We start from the raw sequence: 15,725 nt of genomic DNA, 5'->3' as shown, positions 1-15,725 counted from the left end.
TTCTTTATTGGCTGGTCATCTTCTTTGGTCTCCTTTTCTTCATCGATAGCATCATATTCTTCTTTGTCACTATTTACGATGCTAGTTTTTATTACTTCTTTGTTTTCGTTGTTGGTTAAGCGCCGGGTTAGAAGTGAGGTTGTCATTTTTTGTTGTATGTTTATTTTTGGTTTATTGATGTCAATTAGGACTGCTTCTGCAATTTTAAGATGCGTGTAGTTGCTGTTCTGGTATATTACTTTGGTGTTACTGTCGAGGATATATATATATATATCTAACACCAAACATATTATTGATAAAAATCACTGCATGTTCGGCGTTAGTTAACTTCATATTTAATTTTTCGATTTTTCTAACGGTTGATCGTAAATCATTTTCAAGTTTCTTGAGTTTAAAACCAAAATTTTTTTGTTTATTTTATGCATGATAGAACAAAACTTTTTTCGCTATTCCTATACCATCTTCGGTGCTCGAATTGATATGTTGATATGTACACAACATATCAATTCGAACACCGAAGATGGTATAGGAATATCGAAAAAAACATAAATGCATAAAATAAACAAAATTTTGGTTTTGAACTAAAGAAACTTGAAAATGATTCACGATCAACCGTTAGAAAAATCGATAAGTTACATTGGAAGTTAACTAACGCCAAACATGCTATGATTTTCCTCTATAATTGCATTTCTGACAGTTATAATCCAATATATTTATATTATTGTTAAAATTTATATAGCGCCAATTATAATTAAAAATTTTCATCAGTACTCCATGTTCATAAAATAAAATAAAATAGTTCATGACAATGATTTGAACAAATATGTCTTTAGGCGTCTTTTAAATTCTATGAATTAATCCAGATTGACGAGACGAAGTTCATCTGGCAGTCTATTCCAAAAAGTCGGTCCTGAAACGGCAAAATCTATTTTACCGGTTTTCATGTTTTTTTTTCGATATAATTTTTTTGAACTGGAGGTCCTTAATTTCCCATGAGTTCCCAGGGAGGAAATTTTTATGCATTTATACGACATGTACCCAGGAGTCAGACCATTTAGGCATTTAAACACTATTACCCTCAATTTGAACTAAATTCTTTGCTTTATAGGCAGCCAATGCAACTCCCATTAAATTGGAGAGGCATAGTCAAACCTTAAACCACCAACAACAATTTTCGCGGCTTGATTCTGAGCTACCTGCAACTTCGAAATCTATCTATCCGATATTCCATATATTTCATATAAAAGGCAGTTGCAATAGTCAGTCTAGTGTTGACAAATGCGTGCACAGGTGACGTGAGAGCGTCTTTGTTTAAAAACTTTCTTATCTGAAGAATCTGGCGCAGTTGGAAAGAACACGTCTTAACCAATTCTGAAACATGTTGACCCATTGTTAATTTTGAATCGGTTTTATCGCCAAAATTTTTAACAGATTTTAAAAATTTAATTCTACACCCACTAATGTTAACTGAGGAAGATTCTACCTGTGATATTTGTTGCCATGTACCAATCTATATAATCTGTGTTTTTGTTGGTTTAGCTTTAGTCTGTTTTGGCCAAGCCAAAAACTAACATCATTTATGTATTCAACCAATAAATTCATTGTTACAAGTATCATTAACGGATATTAAAAAACAAATATCTGAATATCATCGGCATATCAGTGGCAGTGGAAGCCAAATCTACGAATAATATATATAACCTCAGCTTTGTACAAAAGAAACAGAATTGGTCCCATGACAACCATGAGAGACTCCAGATCTGAGAACAGCAACATCTTTATTGTTAGAAAACTTTGCATGCTGCGATTGTCCAATTAAAAAAGAATCTAACAATTTTAACACAATGCCTGATACCTGGTACGAATGATTCAATCTATCCAATAATATATATATATATAAATTGTTAAATTTGTTGAAAATAGAATTATTATCCAAAGTCTTCATGAAAATTTAATGAAACTGTTTCATTAAAGTTATGATGAGCTTAGATAATAATTCTATTTTCAACAAATTTAACAATTTCCAGAAAATTTTATTAAGGAAATTTGAAAAGGCAAACTTAAAATTGATCAATGTCAACAATTCGGTAGAATTCATACAATATATATATATATATACACATATATATATATATAACAATTCGGTAGAATATATATATATATATTTCAGCATTCCTATACCATCTTTGGTGTTTGAATTGATACGTTGGGTCAAATGCTCAATTAACTTATAACAATGTATCAATTGAAACACCAAAGGTGGTATAGGGATACCGAAATATGCTTTTTTGTTCTACCATGCATAAAATATATATATATATATATATATATATATATATATATATATTCTCCACATTAATAGAATTAACATTCTCGTCTTCATTGAAAGGCTGGCTCTGTTTTATCCAGATTTAACTATTTTCAGAAATCATCTAATCTTGTCTAAAATAAGTTTAACTTTATCGTACAAATCCTAGTTTCTCAAGTTCAGCACTATTTAGTTTTAAAAAGGTTTTCAAAATTTTAGTTTTTTTTTGTCTCTAGTTTGTCATTTTTTTAATATGTATATTTTAATAATCCTATGACAATGTTATATATATTTTACAACAGATTTGCTATGGAATTTAATAATTTGTTTCTTTATACGATTTCCCTGAAATTGATTTGGAATTATTAAAAATGTTCTTATTTAATTTTTACATGAATGTATCAACTTATTTTTAGGTGGTTTTATCAACTCATTACTGTACGTGATTGTTTATGAAATTTGTTGATATTTATTGAAGTTTTAGTTAACTTTCTTATAATTAACTTAAAACTAACCAGCTCATTTCACCATTAACATTTTTGTTTATTAGCTTTTAAATGATGTTCCAAAAACAAGTTGGGCACTATTTTCTGTTCATTTATTATACATATAAAATTATATTATTATAATTATTACTATTTTAACAATTAATAATATTATTTTGTATTTGATAATTATTGAATCACACACACACAACGCGTGCGCACACACACACACGCACACACACACACACACACACACACATATATATATACATACAAATATTGAATTAAGACTGTCATAAAATCAGAAAATCACAGCATGTACCGCGTTAATCACAGCATATATATATATATATGCGTGCGTGTGAATGTGTATGCGTGTGAGTGTGTATGCGTGTGTGTGTGTCTGTGTGTGGGGATAATTCTGTTCATCATTTTTTTTATGGTAAGCTTAAGATTGATAATTTTTGAGGCACGTTAATTAAAATTACGACGAACATGTATGATCAATTTTTATAACAGAAAATTTTATTTAAATAATTATACAATTGTTTCAGTGAAGGAACGGTTGACGACCAGTCTGGATGGCTTCGTATTTGAATGATCTGGATCTCCCTCATTGTTGTTGCTTCGTGTACTTTTTGTTTTCATGCGTTCAACGTTATTGTTCAGCAGTCTTAATGCAGTTTTATTCAGTTGTGGCTTGGTGACTGTTGTCTTACTCATGTGAAGTGGAGGCAGCGTCGTTAGCCGAGTGTCGTTATCAACATGATCGCTTCCTGGTGTCTTGTTGTTAATCCCTCTTTTATGATCCCAAACTTTGATATGGTTCTTGATGTGGTCCTTGCTGCCGGGTTTCATAATTACGTAGTCAGATATCACGATTGCGCAGATGAAGATAATCACGACTGACGTGAAGTAGAGACATTTGGACGACACCGATTCAATAGAGTTTATTATTGCTTCTAGTTTAATCTTAGTGGCATTTTTAAAATCTGATTCATCTGCAATAATGATAATTTATTTCAATTAGGTAGTGTTGTTATATCGTACGTTACAATTACATTAAATTGTGTTGTAATATTGTATAGTCCGAAATTATTTGGGTTGAAATAAATTTTGAATGACTTTGCCATAAAAAGGCTAACAGAGATTGCTTATGAAAGTAATCCTTGAATGGGATTAAAGAATTTGGATAAACAAGATCTGCGTCCCCTTCACCGAAACAAATGGGTGACTAAAATTCACTTTCACAAGTTCGCTTTTCACCCGCATTCGCGTTTCGAATAAACAACTGTAACTTGCTGTCTCAACTTTGGGTATTGTATTAGCTTTGAGGCAATCTATTCGCCACAGTTCAAGTCTTTGACCATTTTTACGATTACGTTATTTAATGTAATCTGCGGACTTTATTTTATTATCAACTTCTGAAAAGCTTCAAAAAATCATTATCGTTACTTTTAGCTCCTGCACTAATTTATCGCTTATAGTGAATTTCATTGTTTCCGTCTAAAGTGTGTTCAAAACGCCACGAGTGACTATGATACGAACGAGCGCTTTTGAAAATGAAAACAAAAAATATAAACATGTTGCGTTGTTTCTGGAGCCCAGTGCATATAATAAACGGCAATGCGGTTTAAAACTACAGTAACCGCACCTTTTCCACGTTTGCGGATGAAAAATTTCTAAAACGATGATTTTGCGGTTTCCGTTGGTGCGGTTTCAAGTTTCTATTTTTGAAAAACTGTCCGCGCAGTTGAAGTTTGGAAATTTAAAGTTTTTGAAAAGACATAATTTTATTTTTTGACTTCCCCTAAAATTTATTATCCTTAATTTCGATTTGTTTTTCCTCTTTGTTGATAATTTTTTGTTAGCTGGTAGGGGTATAACGTAGTTAGACAAAGAGTTTTAATTGGAGTTTTGTTAGTAAGGTATTTAAAAATGTCTCGGTTCAAAAAAATTAAATTTATTATTGCTAAAGATCACGAATAGAAAATATTTTGAACTAAAAGAAAGAGCATGTTTTTTCTTTTCTACACCTGCATCGAACTTTTCATCTAAGTGGGTTAGGCCAGCCCTGAATAATATAGCACAAAAAATGGTGATTCTGTCTTCATCTTAACATAATTGAAAAAATGCAACGTTAAAAAAACAATTCACTTACAAAAAATGTTGCCTTTCATTGTTTTATTTTTTAGTGCGAATAAATTGCCTCAAATCTATCATCGCCTAATACAACATCCGAAGCTGAGACCGCAAATTACGGTTGTTTTTTCCAAACGCTAATGCGAGTGAAAAGCGTCGCGGATATGGGCAGATGTAAACGTTGGTGCTTTAGCGGTTGCGGATTTCAATGTTGCGGATTTGGAAAGTTGCTGTTAGGAAAAATATAATTTGCACAGGGTTCTAGGGTTTCTTTTAAGTCGACTTATTTGTTCAAGATTGCAATTTTTATTTATTAAATTTGTATAGAGATTTTTATTTATCGCAATACTGACCATAAGCTACCATCGGTTGGTTTAAGGAATTAATGGATGTTGTCGCTAAGTAGTCTGTCTGATTTCCATCTGTTTGAAAGATTACGAAAAATATTGGATTGAAAAAAAGTACGTAAATTAAAATATTTAACTATTACCCGCACTTTCGTTAAACATCGTGTAATTTTTTAAAATGTTTAGTTCTTGTACATGGGCTCGATTCCATGTGGATAATTTTTTCATTAATTCGACGTTAGTGTGTACGTATATTTCACTGTCAAAATTCAATATGTTTTGTATTTCGCCGTTCATTAAAATGGTAGACATCTGACGTTCATAATCTACTCCAAATGCATACGAATTGAGCCTGTATTTCAAAAAACTAGTGAACCAGAGAGGAATAAAAAGAAAAAAGATAAAGACAAGAGCCAAGACAACAAGATTTGGCAAAATACTGCAATGTGAGCGTTGTACGATATCTGAATACCATTTAAATTTTAAGATGTTGACTAAAGAATGTTTATAACAATAAGAATTATGGCAATCTTGTCCGTGAGAATAAAGCCCGTTACATTCAAACAAAGGCATCTTATCAGAATAACACCGAAAATGTCCTAAAATGTCTTCTTGAATTTGAAAAGAAGTTGTTACGTTATTCAATGATTTATTATGGTTACGAAAATTTTGTTCAAGTGAAGTGACAATAATTTTTGGTTGATTCGTGGTTTCGATTTTCAAATAAGGAACTGATTTGCCACAAAATGAATAACCATTGAACAGGGATGACAACTTACAAAAGCCATAATATATTAAAAGAATGTCAAGCAGCGCTAAGATGTAAAAAATAAAAGCTGGTTTAAAGAACTCAAAATATGATTTTGTTTCAGCTTCACAGGGCTTGTTGGAATTTTCAGGAGGGGTTCTTTTCACGTTTCTGTTGAAATCGTCATACCTCTTGACTTGGAAAAATGACAATGAGTTAAAATCGTATGTCGTTAGTATCTCCATGTTACTGTGAGTATGAACATCAGGATTATAACAATTAGTTTCAACTTTAGACATCTCTAGTCTTAACAGAAATTCAAGTGATTTATTGTTCACAATAAATCTGAAAATTAATGAAATATTTTTAAACGTATTTCGTTCAGCTTAATGTGTCAATTTTGATTAAAAATTTTAAAAATTATAATTTTAATACCTTTGAAAAAATCTTGACTTGGAGGTTGCAAATAAATGTTCCGCGATGTAGATTCCTAACTGATGCAAACTTTCAGAGTTTTTAATCTTAGTTTCCTGGTATTGCTTCTTATTATCACCACTTTTAAAAGTGTTGTTTATTTTGTTTGAGCCAAAGTAGCTATCAATGTTTTTGTGCATATTCAACCAGCCATTATTTTTTAATTTGTTCCTAAATAAACTAAAATCTATTAATTGTCGTTTCAGTTCATAGTCGTGGAGAGCGTACATATGGCTGGTGATTTCTTCTACGTTCTCTTTGCTGGAATTGTAAAGGTGAAATAAAAAATCCGGATTTTCAAATGTTATTTGATTAGTATACATCTCACCCGAACTTGAACATTTGCAAGTTTTTTTATTCTGATTACGCGATTCATGAATCTTTACATACGGTTTTTCGTGGCACTTTATATTGGAAAATATGTTTTTCCAGTTAATACTCATGGAGTAAGATATGTCAACGACAGTCATTAAGTAATAATCGCGTATCAACTGATTGATTGACTGTGTAAACAGAAAAATCTCTCTCGTGTTCAATGACAATTTGTAAATTTCTAATCGGATATGATGATAAAATGCGTAGATTCCAAAACTTGAGGTTATTGCAAGAATGATAAAAACTCTGATAAAAATAAATAAATAATATAATATGAAAATCACGATGGCACAATCCTTGCTATTTTTCGTTTTAGCCAATCGTTTTTTAATGCCTTGATCGGAATATCTTTTAATGTCTGAAGGACAGTTGCTACTAAAGGAAGACGGTTGATTTGCCATGAGTTGTTCATCATTTATGCTTGATAGCAAAGTCTGTTGCTGAAGTTTTGTGTTGATTTTTAAAGATAAGTAGCATGATAGAATTATAACTGAACCGGCAATGATCAATGAGCATAAATAGACAACATTGCTCATAAAATAATTTTCATGTTTAAATTTTAAGTTGTCGTGTATTTCTTTTAAATAAATCTGATTAACGACAACACCGAACAAATTATATGCATTTACATTCGTTCCGTCACTTATATGCAAACCAAATTTGTTGAATTTACTGTAGTCAGTTTCAGAATTTCTTGTCTTAATAATATTTCTTCCCGAATCATTTGTTTTGTGAACGCGCTCGTGCAAATGCATAGTGATATTTAAAATCGCAGGACAATTTACCATAAACTGGTATGAAAGTAACAACTTTTTCAGATGAAGATCCGACAACTGAACTTCTAGGTAACATGGACAAACTTTCAAGTTACCTGTGCAACGTTTTAAAATGCAAATGGTAAAATGACAAATATTTAATAAAAATACACGAATTGCATGTTTAAACTTAACATAAACGTTAGTTTGATGGCAAATGTGATTTTGAACGAATGATTTGTTAACAGTAGCGTACAAAAAGTGAAAAATGCCCGAGACAGCAAGGCCTGTCTCTTCCTACCAATAAATAATTTTTTTAATTCGTATGTAAATAAATAACTACATGGAAACAGTTAATACCAAGCAAAAAAAACTGTTTTATAGAACAGCATAAATAAATATGAACAAGTGACAGCCGTATTTTCTTAGAAGAATATTAGTGACTTTGTGATTTTGTACAAATCCATTAGATTTATTATTATGAAAAGATTTTTGAACAAAATTTACAGAGAAAGATTTTTTCAAAGTTGAATGTGTCTTCATATTCATTTTGGCGCCCCCCACACTGTGGCGCCTGAGGCGGCTGCTCCTTTTATCCATGTATCTGTACGACACTGGATTTATGTAGATAATATTGCATTCGTTCAAAAACAACATTATCACAAAAACATTTAGAAATAAACAGAAGAAAAAAAATACCGACCACTTATAAGGATTGACAATTTTGATGGCTTACTTTCTCTAACAAAATTTATATGCAGTGGATCGTCATTCAGTATCTTTAATCCTCTGTTTACGTTTCTGCTAGACCACCATTTTAAAAAAGAAGCAGATTCTGTAGGGCGGTTGATGTTGTATATTCAACGGTGAACATAATAAATATCTTATAAATAGTTTCATGATTAAAAATAACTACATTTGACAATTTTTTAATAAGCTGTTTGATATTAAACTATGCGAAGTATTTTGAATATTTTATTGAGGAAATATGACAAAACCAACAAACAAACGTGACATCGCAAAATTAACTTATAATAGCAAGTCATGGCAATGATTTCATTTCAATTGGGAACTAAAAAATTATGCTAATGCAAAAATATGTGCTGGTTGATTTAGCCCGAATTTTTTCTCCTCAATTTTTTTGTAATTCATTTCTCGGTATGCTGAGAGTTGACAAATTGCAATTTATTTATACGCACCGATGATTGATTCGTTTCATCTCAGTACCGTTCGTGTTTGTTGTTACGAAAAATTTTTTATGCGCATTTCCTTTGCGGAATAATACTCAAAAATACTGTCTTATAAAGTTTGTAAACTGAAGAGTAAGTTATTCGCTGCAATTAAGTGAAGTCGTTCATCATTTTCACACTACAATTATTATTAAATGTATGAAAGTCGATAATCGAAAAAATGACAGTAATGCAAAAGAAATAATTAATTATGCCGAAAAAAATTGAAAAATTTTCATTTTATTATTACAATTTTTTTGTAAAAAAATGAGTCTTGATGACAATTAAACAAAGGCAAACCTGGGATGGATAGCAAAATATCTGATCCATTGTCAGCAAACATTTGAAATTTGTACAAGAAACCAGGTCCTCTTCTATCATTTTGTGTGTAGAAAGGATGGAAGAATTTTTTTGGATTTAAGATATTTTGATGTCTGTTCAACGTTCGAAAAAGTGTTAAATTTTTTTCACATCCGTCTTTATTTGCCCAAGACCATGATGTGTAAGCAAACGGTTTTGAAAATTCTGTCGAAAGAGCATAAACATTACTAGAGATGGAATGAACAGCGCTCTGGTTGTTGAGGTGATCTGCTGATGGCTGATGCTTATTTTCTTTATTTGTTGTAACATTCTGTCGATTTGGTTCGTAATACCTTTCAACTGGCTCTATGCTGTACTTCCACTCGTCATCTGCACGGTCAGCAGATATTAAGATCTCTTCTGGCATAACGAACGGACTTGAAACTGTACTCGCTTCTATAAAATTTTTGTTATCGCTTGTAAATGTCTGAGTGGATGAATGAGTACTGAGGTTATCAGGCACTTCTAGAGTTTCGTAGAATTTTGGGAGTTTCATTTGCAAAGCGGTTATATAGAGCCGAACGCCAACCTTATTAAATTAATAATAAAATTAAGTAAGCACTATTTTATTTTTATATTTATGCAAAAATGGCTTGGGCGAAACCCTCGCCAACAAATGAAATAATCAAAGCAGTCTCAACCGAATCAGTAAACAACGAAAAATTTTTAATTAATGTCACAATCTATTACATTGTATTAATTTACGTAATGTTATTCAGTAATAGCATTTATTTGAATGTTTTTATTTTTCACGTCATATGCATTAAAATACTGTTGTAAATCTCTTGACCTCGTAACTACCAATGTTACGAGGTTCCGATGTTATGACTTCAATGATCTCTATATTTCCAACACCAGTTTTGTAGCTTCCAACGATCGTCGAGTGTTTGTTATTCCATAGGTTCAAGATTTCAGATAGATGAACACAACTGCTTCAAACGCAAACTTTGTTGAACGTTTATTTGAATACCAACAGTAATAGAAACATCGAACTAATCCAAGCAAATACATAAATCACATTTAAGACTTCGCTTCTTCTGCTAGAAACTTGACTAGAAACCTGAAACCTAACTAAGCAGGACATATATATATATATATATATATATATATATATATATATATATATATAGTCTAGATTTTTAGCACACAAAACAATATTTCTTTACAACCCTCTATAGTTTACAATCCAAAAAAAACAAATATAACAAAGATAACTATAATCAAATAATAAATAATATAACGCAATTTGATCGTTCCGGCGGTTATAACAATACCTATCTCATAGGTTTTATATTACTGGTTTTCGTTCTTTTACTTCACATATATGTGATAAACAACTCGTAATATCATTAGAGCAGAAACGGTTCCATGCATATTACGAAACGAGTTATCTTGAAATGTGACTTAGTATTTTAATCCATCTTACAGACTGTTGTTGATAATAATTTAATTAGTAAACAAAAACAGAAATCTAAGGTAGTTATGATAACTTTTTGGAATTGAAAAGAAAAACGTAGGCTAAACAAATTACATTCTGTGGCCAGTGGCGTACTGAAGGTGGCAGGCAGCAGGACCTGTCGGCACTCCCTCTACCCACCCATAATTTTCGTAATTTTTTTTGTAAATTATTTCCATTTGTAATATTTTGTGTAGCTCGTAATAGCTACGTTTTATGCATGGAATTTTAGAAATGAATTCTTTTACATCGCATTAGAAAGAAGCTTCACTGGAAGTGGAGGCCTTGTTGACGTCGCACATTTGTTATCGTTTATGCCGGACACATCCTAATAGCATTTAATAATGACTGCTGAGAAGCGGTGAAAATTAAAACTGAATATAACGACCAAAACGCTTCTCGATAAAAGTTCAAGTACCATAGCTCAACTCCTATTATACAAATCCACGGCTTTGTAGGCTAAATATCTTAATATGGATTAATTTTCATATTAATTAATTAATTAATTAATTCATTAATTAATTTTTTTAAATGTGTGCAGCTTTGTAATTGATTTGTTCATTTGTTTTCAAACCAATAGTTTTGGACTGAAACTTTAATACTTTCAGTTCATTGGTTATAATTGTATAACAAGACTTTATTTAAATTGATTATTGTAAATTACTTCATTACAAGATTGTAATTTAAACTGTAATGTAAATTGTAATAACTGACATATTCATATTCACGTATGGCAGCCTCCAATCAAAACTTTATTTCTGTTCAGATAGCAGCTCCCAACATATTTTTGCATATTTGACCCTGTTCGACTAGCGGTCTCAAATGCAACGGGCTGCGATGTAACGGGATCAACCAAAATTAACATATTGAAGACTACACATTTATTTGCAATGTTCAATCAACAGGATTGCCATGGACTGCCATTGTTATTAATGATGTTTCAAATCACAATTGAAATAAATTTTTTTGAGATGAAGAATGTTTTTTTTAATTTTGATTAGTATATTGCTCACGTCCCTTTACTTGTATACAAATAATTTGATTAAATTTTATGAAATAATTTGTAATTTTCCGCAGATTAACAATTTTTACAGTTTGATAAACCAAAATATACAGTGTCTTGTCTGCATGGTTACTAATTTCAAGATAATATTAAATCGTCGATCAGACCAAGGGCTATACATTTAAATTCAAATTATTCTTACTAAAATATACAAAAAAATTAAAAGATCAACTATGAAACAAAAATGTAATTAAGAATTGAACCCGAACTTTGATGAATTTGCGCAAGAGCTTCTTCTTTAAATGACATCTGTAATGATCGTCGACTCTCAAAAATTTGGGTTCAATCGTGTATCTGAAAACATTTCCTAAAAAAATTATTGAACGTTGGTGAATAATCATGCTGAGAAAAATGACTATAGTTTGAGTAATTAATGTAATTAATTATAAAAATGATGCTGTAAAGTTGAAAGAGCCATTGATTGGTCTTGTATAAATTTTCTGAAATTAATGATTTTTTAAATGTGATATTCTTATCAACTTTACAATCGCAGCACAAGTATTGAGACATCATTTTTTGTTTGTGCAAAACAACAACTACATCGACATCAACAGCAGGTAACGGTAGTGAGAACATCAATGTTGGTACAGACCCATGGCACATTCGATTTGAGCATCGGTGCATTCTGAAGAATAAAAATGTTTGCAGTGCGTACTGGATAAGCAGTCGATGTGACAACATTGCTGGCTACCTTTTCAGGAAAGTGTGCATGTTTGTTTGATTGTTTGTTTGTGTGTGTGTGATGTGTTGTGTGCGTGTGTGTGATGTGTTGTGTGTGCGTTTGCATGTGTGTGTGTGTGAGTGTGTGTGAGTGTGTGAGTGTGTGAGTGTGTGTGTGTGTTAAAAAATATTATATGTGTTTTACTAGCATAACTTCATATATTACAATTTTTATAAAAACGTTCCATTGTTAATTATAATTTAATAGTAAAAATTTTAAAAACACACCAAATAAAAACTTATCCTTTTGAAATATATAAAACTAAGTTTTACAAAAAACGAATGATTATTAGATTTAAAAAATAATAATAATAAATGTTATCATCAGCCGATCAACCAGACCAACAAACTGACCAACTTGTTGATTAACTGATTGACTAAACTGAACGACCAATAAACTAACCGACTGATCAACCGACTGATCTACCGACCAGCTAAGCAAACCAACTTGCCAAACAACAGCCCGATTGACTGACCAACCATCCAATCAACTGATCAACAAATTAACCAGCCAACTTGCCAGCCATCCAACTTGCTAACCAACCGACTGACCGATCGACTAACCAATCAAATGACTGGCCTACCTACCAACCGACCAACAAACCGACTGACCATTCAATCTACCAACCAACCAACTAACCACCCACCCAGTCGGCCAATCACCAAATCAATTAACCACCAATTCAACCAGTCAACCAACCAATCAACTAACCAGTTAACCAATCAAATAACCAACTAACTAGTCAACCAACCAACCATTCGTTCGGCACGTGCTCGTCATCAGACAACTTTCGCACATGATTTTAGACGATTGGCATTCATTGGATGGGAATGTTATGGGATGGACCACATCCCAGGACGAAGATGATGATGACGAGGATGATGATAAAATGGATGTTGATGACAGTGGGGCGGGAGGGGAAATGGCGAAGAGTTGTGTGAGTAAGTTGCTGCTGGATGCGCATACAAGACTGTTTTCTGCCGACGAGACCATGGCGGGATGGCTGTCCTGATGTTGTTGAAGATAAATTATTGAAATACATATGTATGAATTAATTAAAAAGTTTTAGTGATCATTATTGTTTACTAGTTATTATCAAAAAATTTGGTTTAGGCTTGTGTTCACAAGAGAAAGAAGGGGCTCTTACATTTAATGAGATTATTGGAAAGTAAATTTTTTCAACGCCGTCCCCATAAGAACCGCTACTGCATGACTTCAGTCTGAATCTTTCCCGGGTGATTTATTAATTATTGATTGATCTAATTCACTGTCCGATAAATTGTTTCACACGTTTTTTTTAATTAATTATGATTAAGATTATTTTACTTTATTACTTGAGGTTAAAGTAAACTTCTATTTATTTATGTTATTAATTTTTATTTATTTTATTTTTTCACGTCCTAAATGTTTATTTTTATTTTATTTTAGTTTTGGCAGGAGGCGATTTGCCAGAGCCCATTTCCCGAATGATAACAAGTAGAAAAATTAAATTAAATTGCTTAGTATTGAATATTCTTTTTATTCGAGCTTCATTATTATTGAAAGTGTTCAAGTGTCCAGTTCGGTGTACATCCTACCTGCGAAAATAATTTTTTCTGAATAATTTTCTACTTCTCATCAACAGCAGGAGGAGTGGAGAAGCTTAAATTTAAACAGAACCATTCATCGTGGACATCCCACATCGGCCAAACACCATTAACCCGGTGTGCAGTCTGAAAATTTAAATGCATGCTGGGGACCAAAGCTCCTACGGAGGAATATTTTTTTCGCTGACGTAAACATTGTATGGTTATAAAATTTGATCTCCTATATTATATTGCGCAAAATATATTTTCATAAAATGTCACAGAACATATGAAAGTTGATGATATTGCTAGATAAGTTGAAATAAATTAAAAATTGTTAATACCATTTTGAGGCATGCTCCATTGACAGCCCTGACGACAAACATCTGGTTGGTCTGCACGTCAGTTGGACAGTGGCCCTTCACTTTCAGATCCCTCGAACAATTTCTCATCGTCACATTTGTCGTCCGATCTCTGAAGATTTCTAGGGCCAACGAATAATAATCAGGGACTGGGTACCTGCATTTCAATGTTTCGTTATCATCAAAGGATTTATGGCACTGTAATAAAAGTTTTTTAATTTATTGGGCGATCCTTCATTCAAAGAACTGCGTCTGGATCTCGTTCTTCGAATTGAATCCATCCAACTTGTCACATAAAGTGCTTTAATATTAATGCTATATATTCTTATGTTTTTATTTATGAACCAATTCTCGCCTAACATTCTAAAATTTGTTAATCATGGAAACTGATTGTTTGAAGGTGAGTTAGTTTGATAGTTTGTTAGTTTGAATACGTTTTTTCTTAGATTCCAAACGTGTCTGCGTCGTTTGCTGAAGTTTGCAATCTTACCGCCCACGTCTTTTGCATGGCCAAAGGTTTTGCAAGGTTTGAGTTGTTCAGTTGCAGTTGAGAAATTTTCAAGTGTTTAAATGAAATTGATAAAAATGATAAAAAATATAATACCTCATGGCAGCTTTTACGAATCTATCTATTAAATTTTAATTCCATTTACCATTAATTAGATTCTTCCGAAGTAAGTTAATGCTTGAAAACGTACAAATTATTACCCGCTTGACAATTTCTTCTGGAAGATTTTCAATATTTTTGATGTGAAAACAGTTTCCATAGCGCACATGACGTCATACATTTTGTTTTATTGCTGCCATTTAATGAAGAGACTGGAATGTCTGTAGGCCGATAACTTAGCAGAATGCAGTCAGCCAGTTAGAATATTTTATGAAAAAAATGCTTATCAATAAAAATTTTAATTCACCTCAAAGATGAACTAGTGAGATAACATTTAGCACAAGAAATTATTAGGTAAATCATTTTTCATGAAATATAACAAGCCATGAAGGTGCAGTTGTCAAGAAAATTTTTATAACTCTTGTTTCATATGACAAATGTGATATATTTAACCAAAATACTAGGGTGCCAATTTTATTCATATTGAAATCGTTAACAAGTTGAAATTATTTACGGGTTAATATTTATTTTATATGTTGAAATAATTTAAAAATTGGTCATGTTATCTATTTTTTATGCAACTAATGTGCTTTTCATCTTGAGTCGGTGCGTCAGAGTGCACACGAAAAAAAGTTGCAACATCTGCAGAGGTGCCAACATCCTCCTCTATTCATCATTTAGAATTAAATGGAAAATTCCAGCCTGTTTTGCATATTGTCGATTATTTA

At 31.8% G+C, this 15,725-nt stretch overlaps 3 protein-coding genes across 3 annotated transcripts; all 3 read right to left on the bottom strand.

Annotated features, from left to right (window-relative positions):
- Positions 1–3,330: 3,330 nt before the first annotated feature.
- Positions 3,331–9,590, bottom strand: HELRODRAFT_191458 (hypothetical protein; the record flags this gene model as incomplete). Its single annotated transcript, XM_009018458.1, has 7 exons — positions 3,331–3,794; positions 4,830–4,907; positions 5,289–5,357; positions 5,426–6,375; positions 6,466–7,750; positions 8,371–8,469; positions 9,164–9,590. The coding sequence occupies 7 exons, from the start codon at positions 9,588–9,590 to the stop codon at positions 3,331–3,333; spliced, it is 3,372 nt and encodes a 1,123-aa protein (XP_009016706.1).
- Positions 9,591–11,403: 1,813 nt separating this feature from the next.
- HELRODRAFT_171781 (hypothetical protein) lies at positions 11,404–13,456 on the bottom strand (the record flags this gene model as incomplete). Its single annotated transcript, XM_009018457.1, has 4 exons — positions 11,404–11,511; positions 11,952–12,049; positions 12,335–12,433; positions 13,252–13,456. 4 exons carry the CDS (start codon positions 13,454–13,456, stop codon positions 11,404–11,406), a joined length of 510 nt encoding a protein of 169 aa, XP_009016705.1.
- A 614-nt stretch (positions 13,457–14,070) lies between these two features.
- HELRODRAFT_171780 (hypothetical protein) lies at positions 14,071–15,178 on the bottom strand (the record flags this gene model as incomplete). The annotated part of the gene is made up of 3 exons (XM_009018456.1): positions 14,071–14,232; positions 14,373–14,547; positions 15,099–15,178. 3 exons carry the CDS (start codon positions 15,176–15,178, stop codon positions 14,071–14,073), a joined length of 417 nt encoding a protein of 138 aa, XP_009016704.1.
- Between the last annotated feature and the right edge of the window lie 547 nt (positions 15,179–15,725).

Source organism: Helobdella robusta, assembly GCF_000326865.2.
Source record: "Helobdella robusta unplaced genomic scaffold HELROscaffold_21, whole genome shotgun sequence".
NCBI classification, from domain to species: domain Eukaryota; kingdom Metazoa; phylum Annelida; class Clitellata; order Rhynchobdellida; family Glossiphoniidae; genus Helobdella; species Helobdella robusta.
This window is presented reverse-complemented; position numbering and strand designations above follow the sequence as displayed.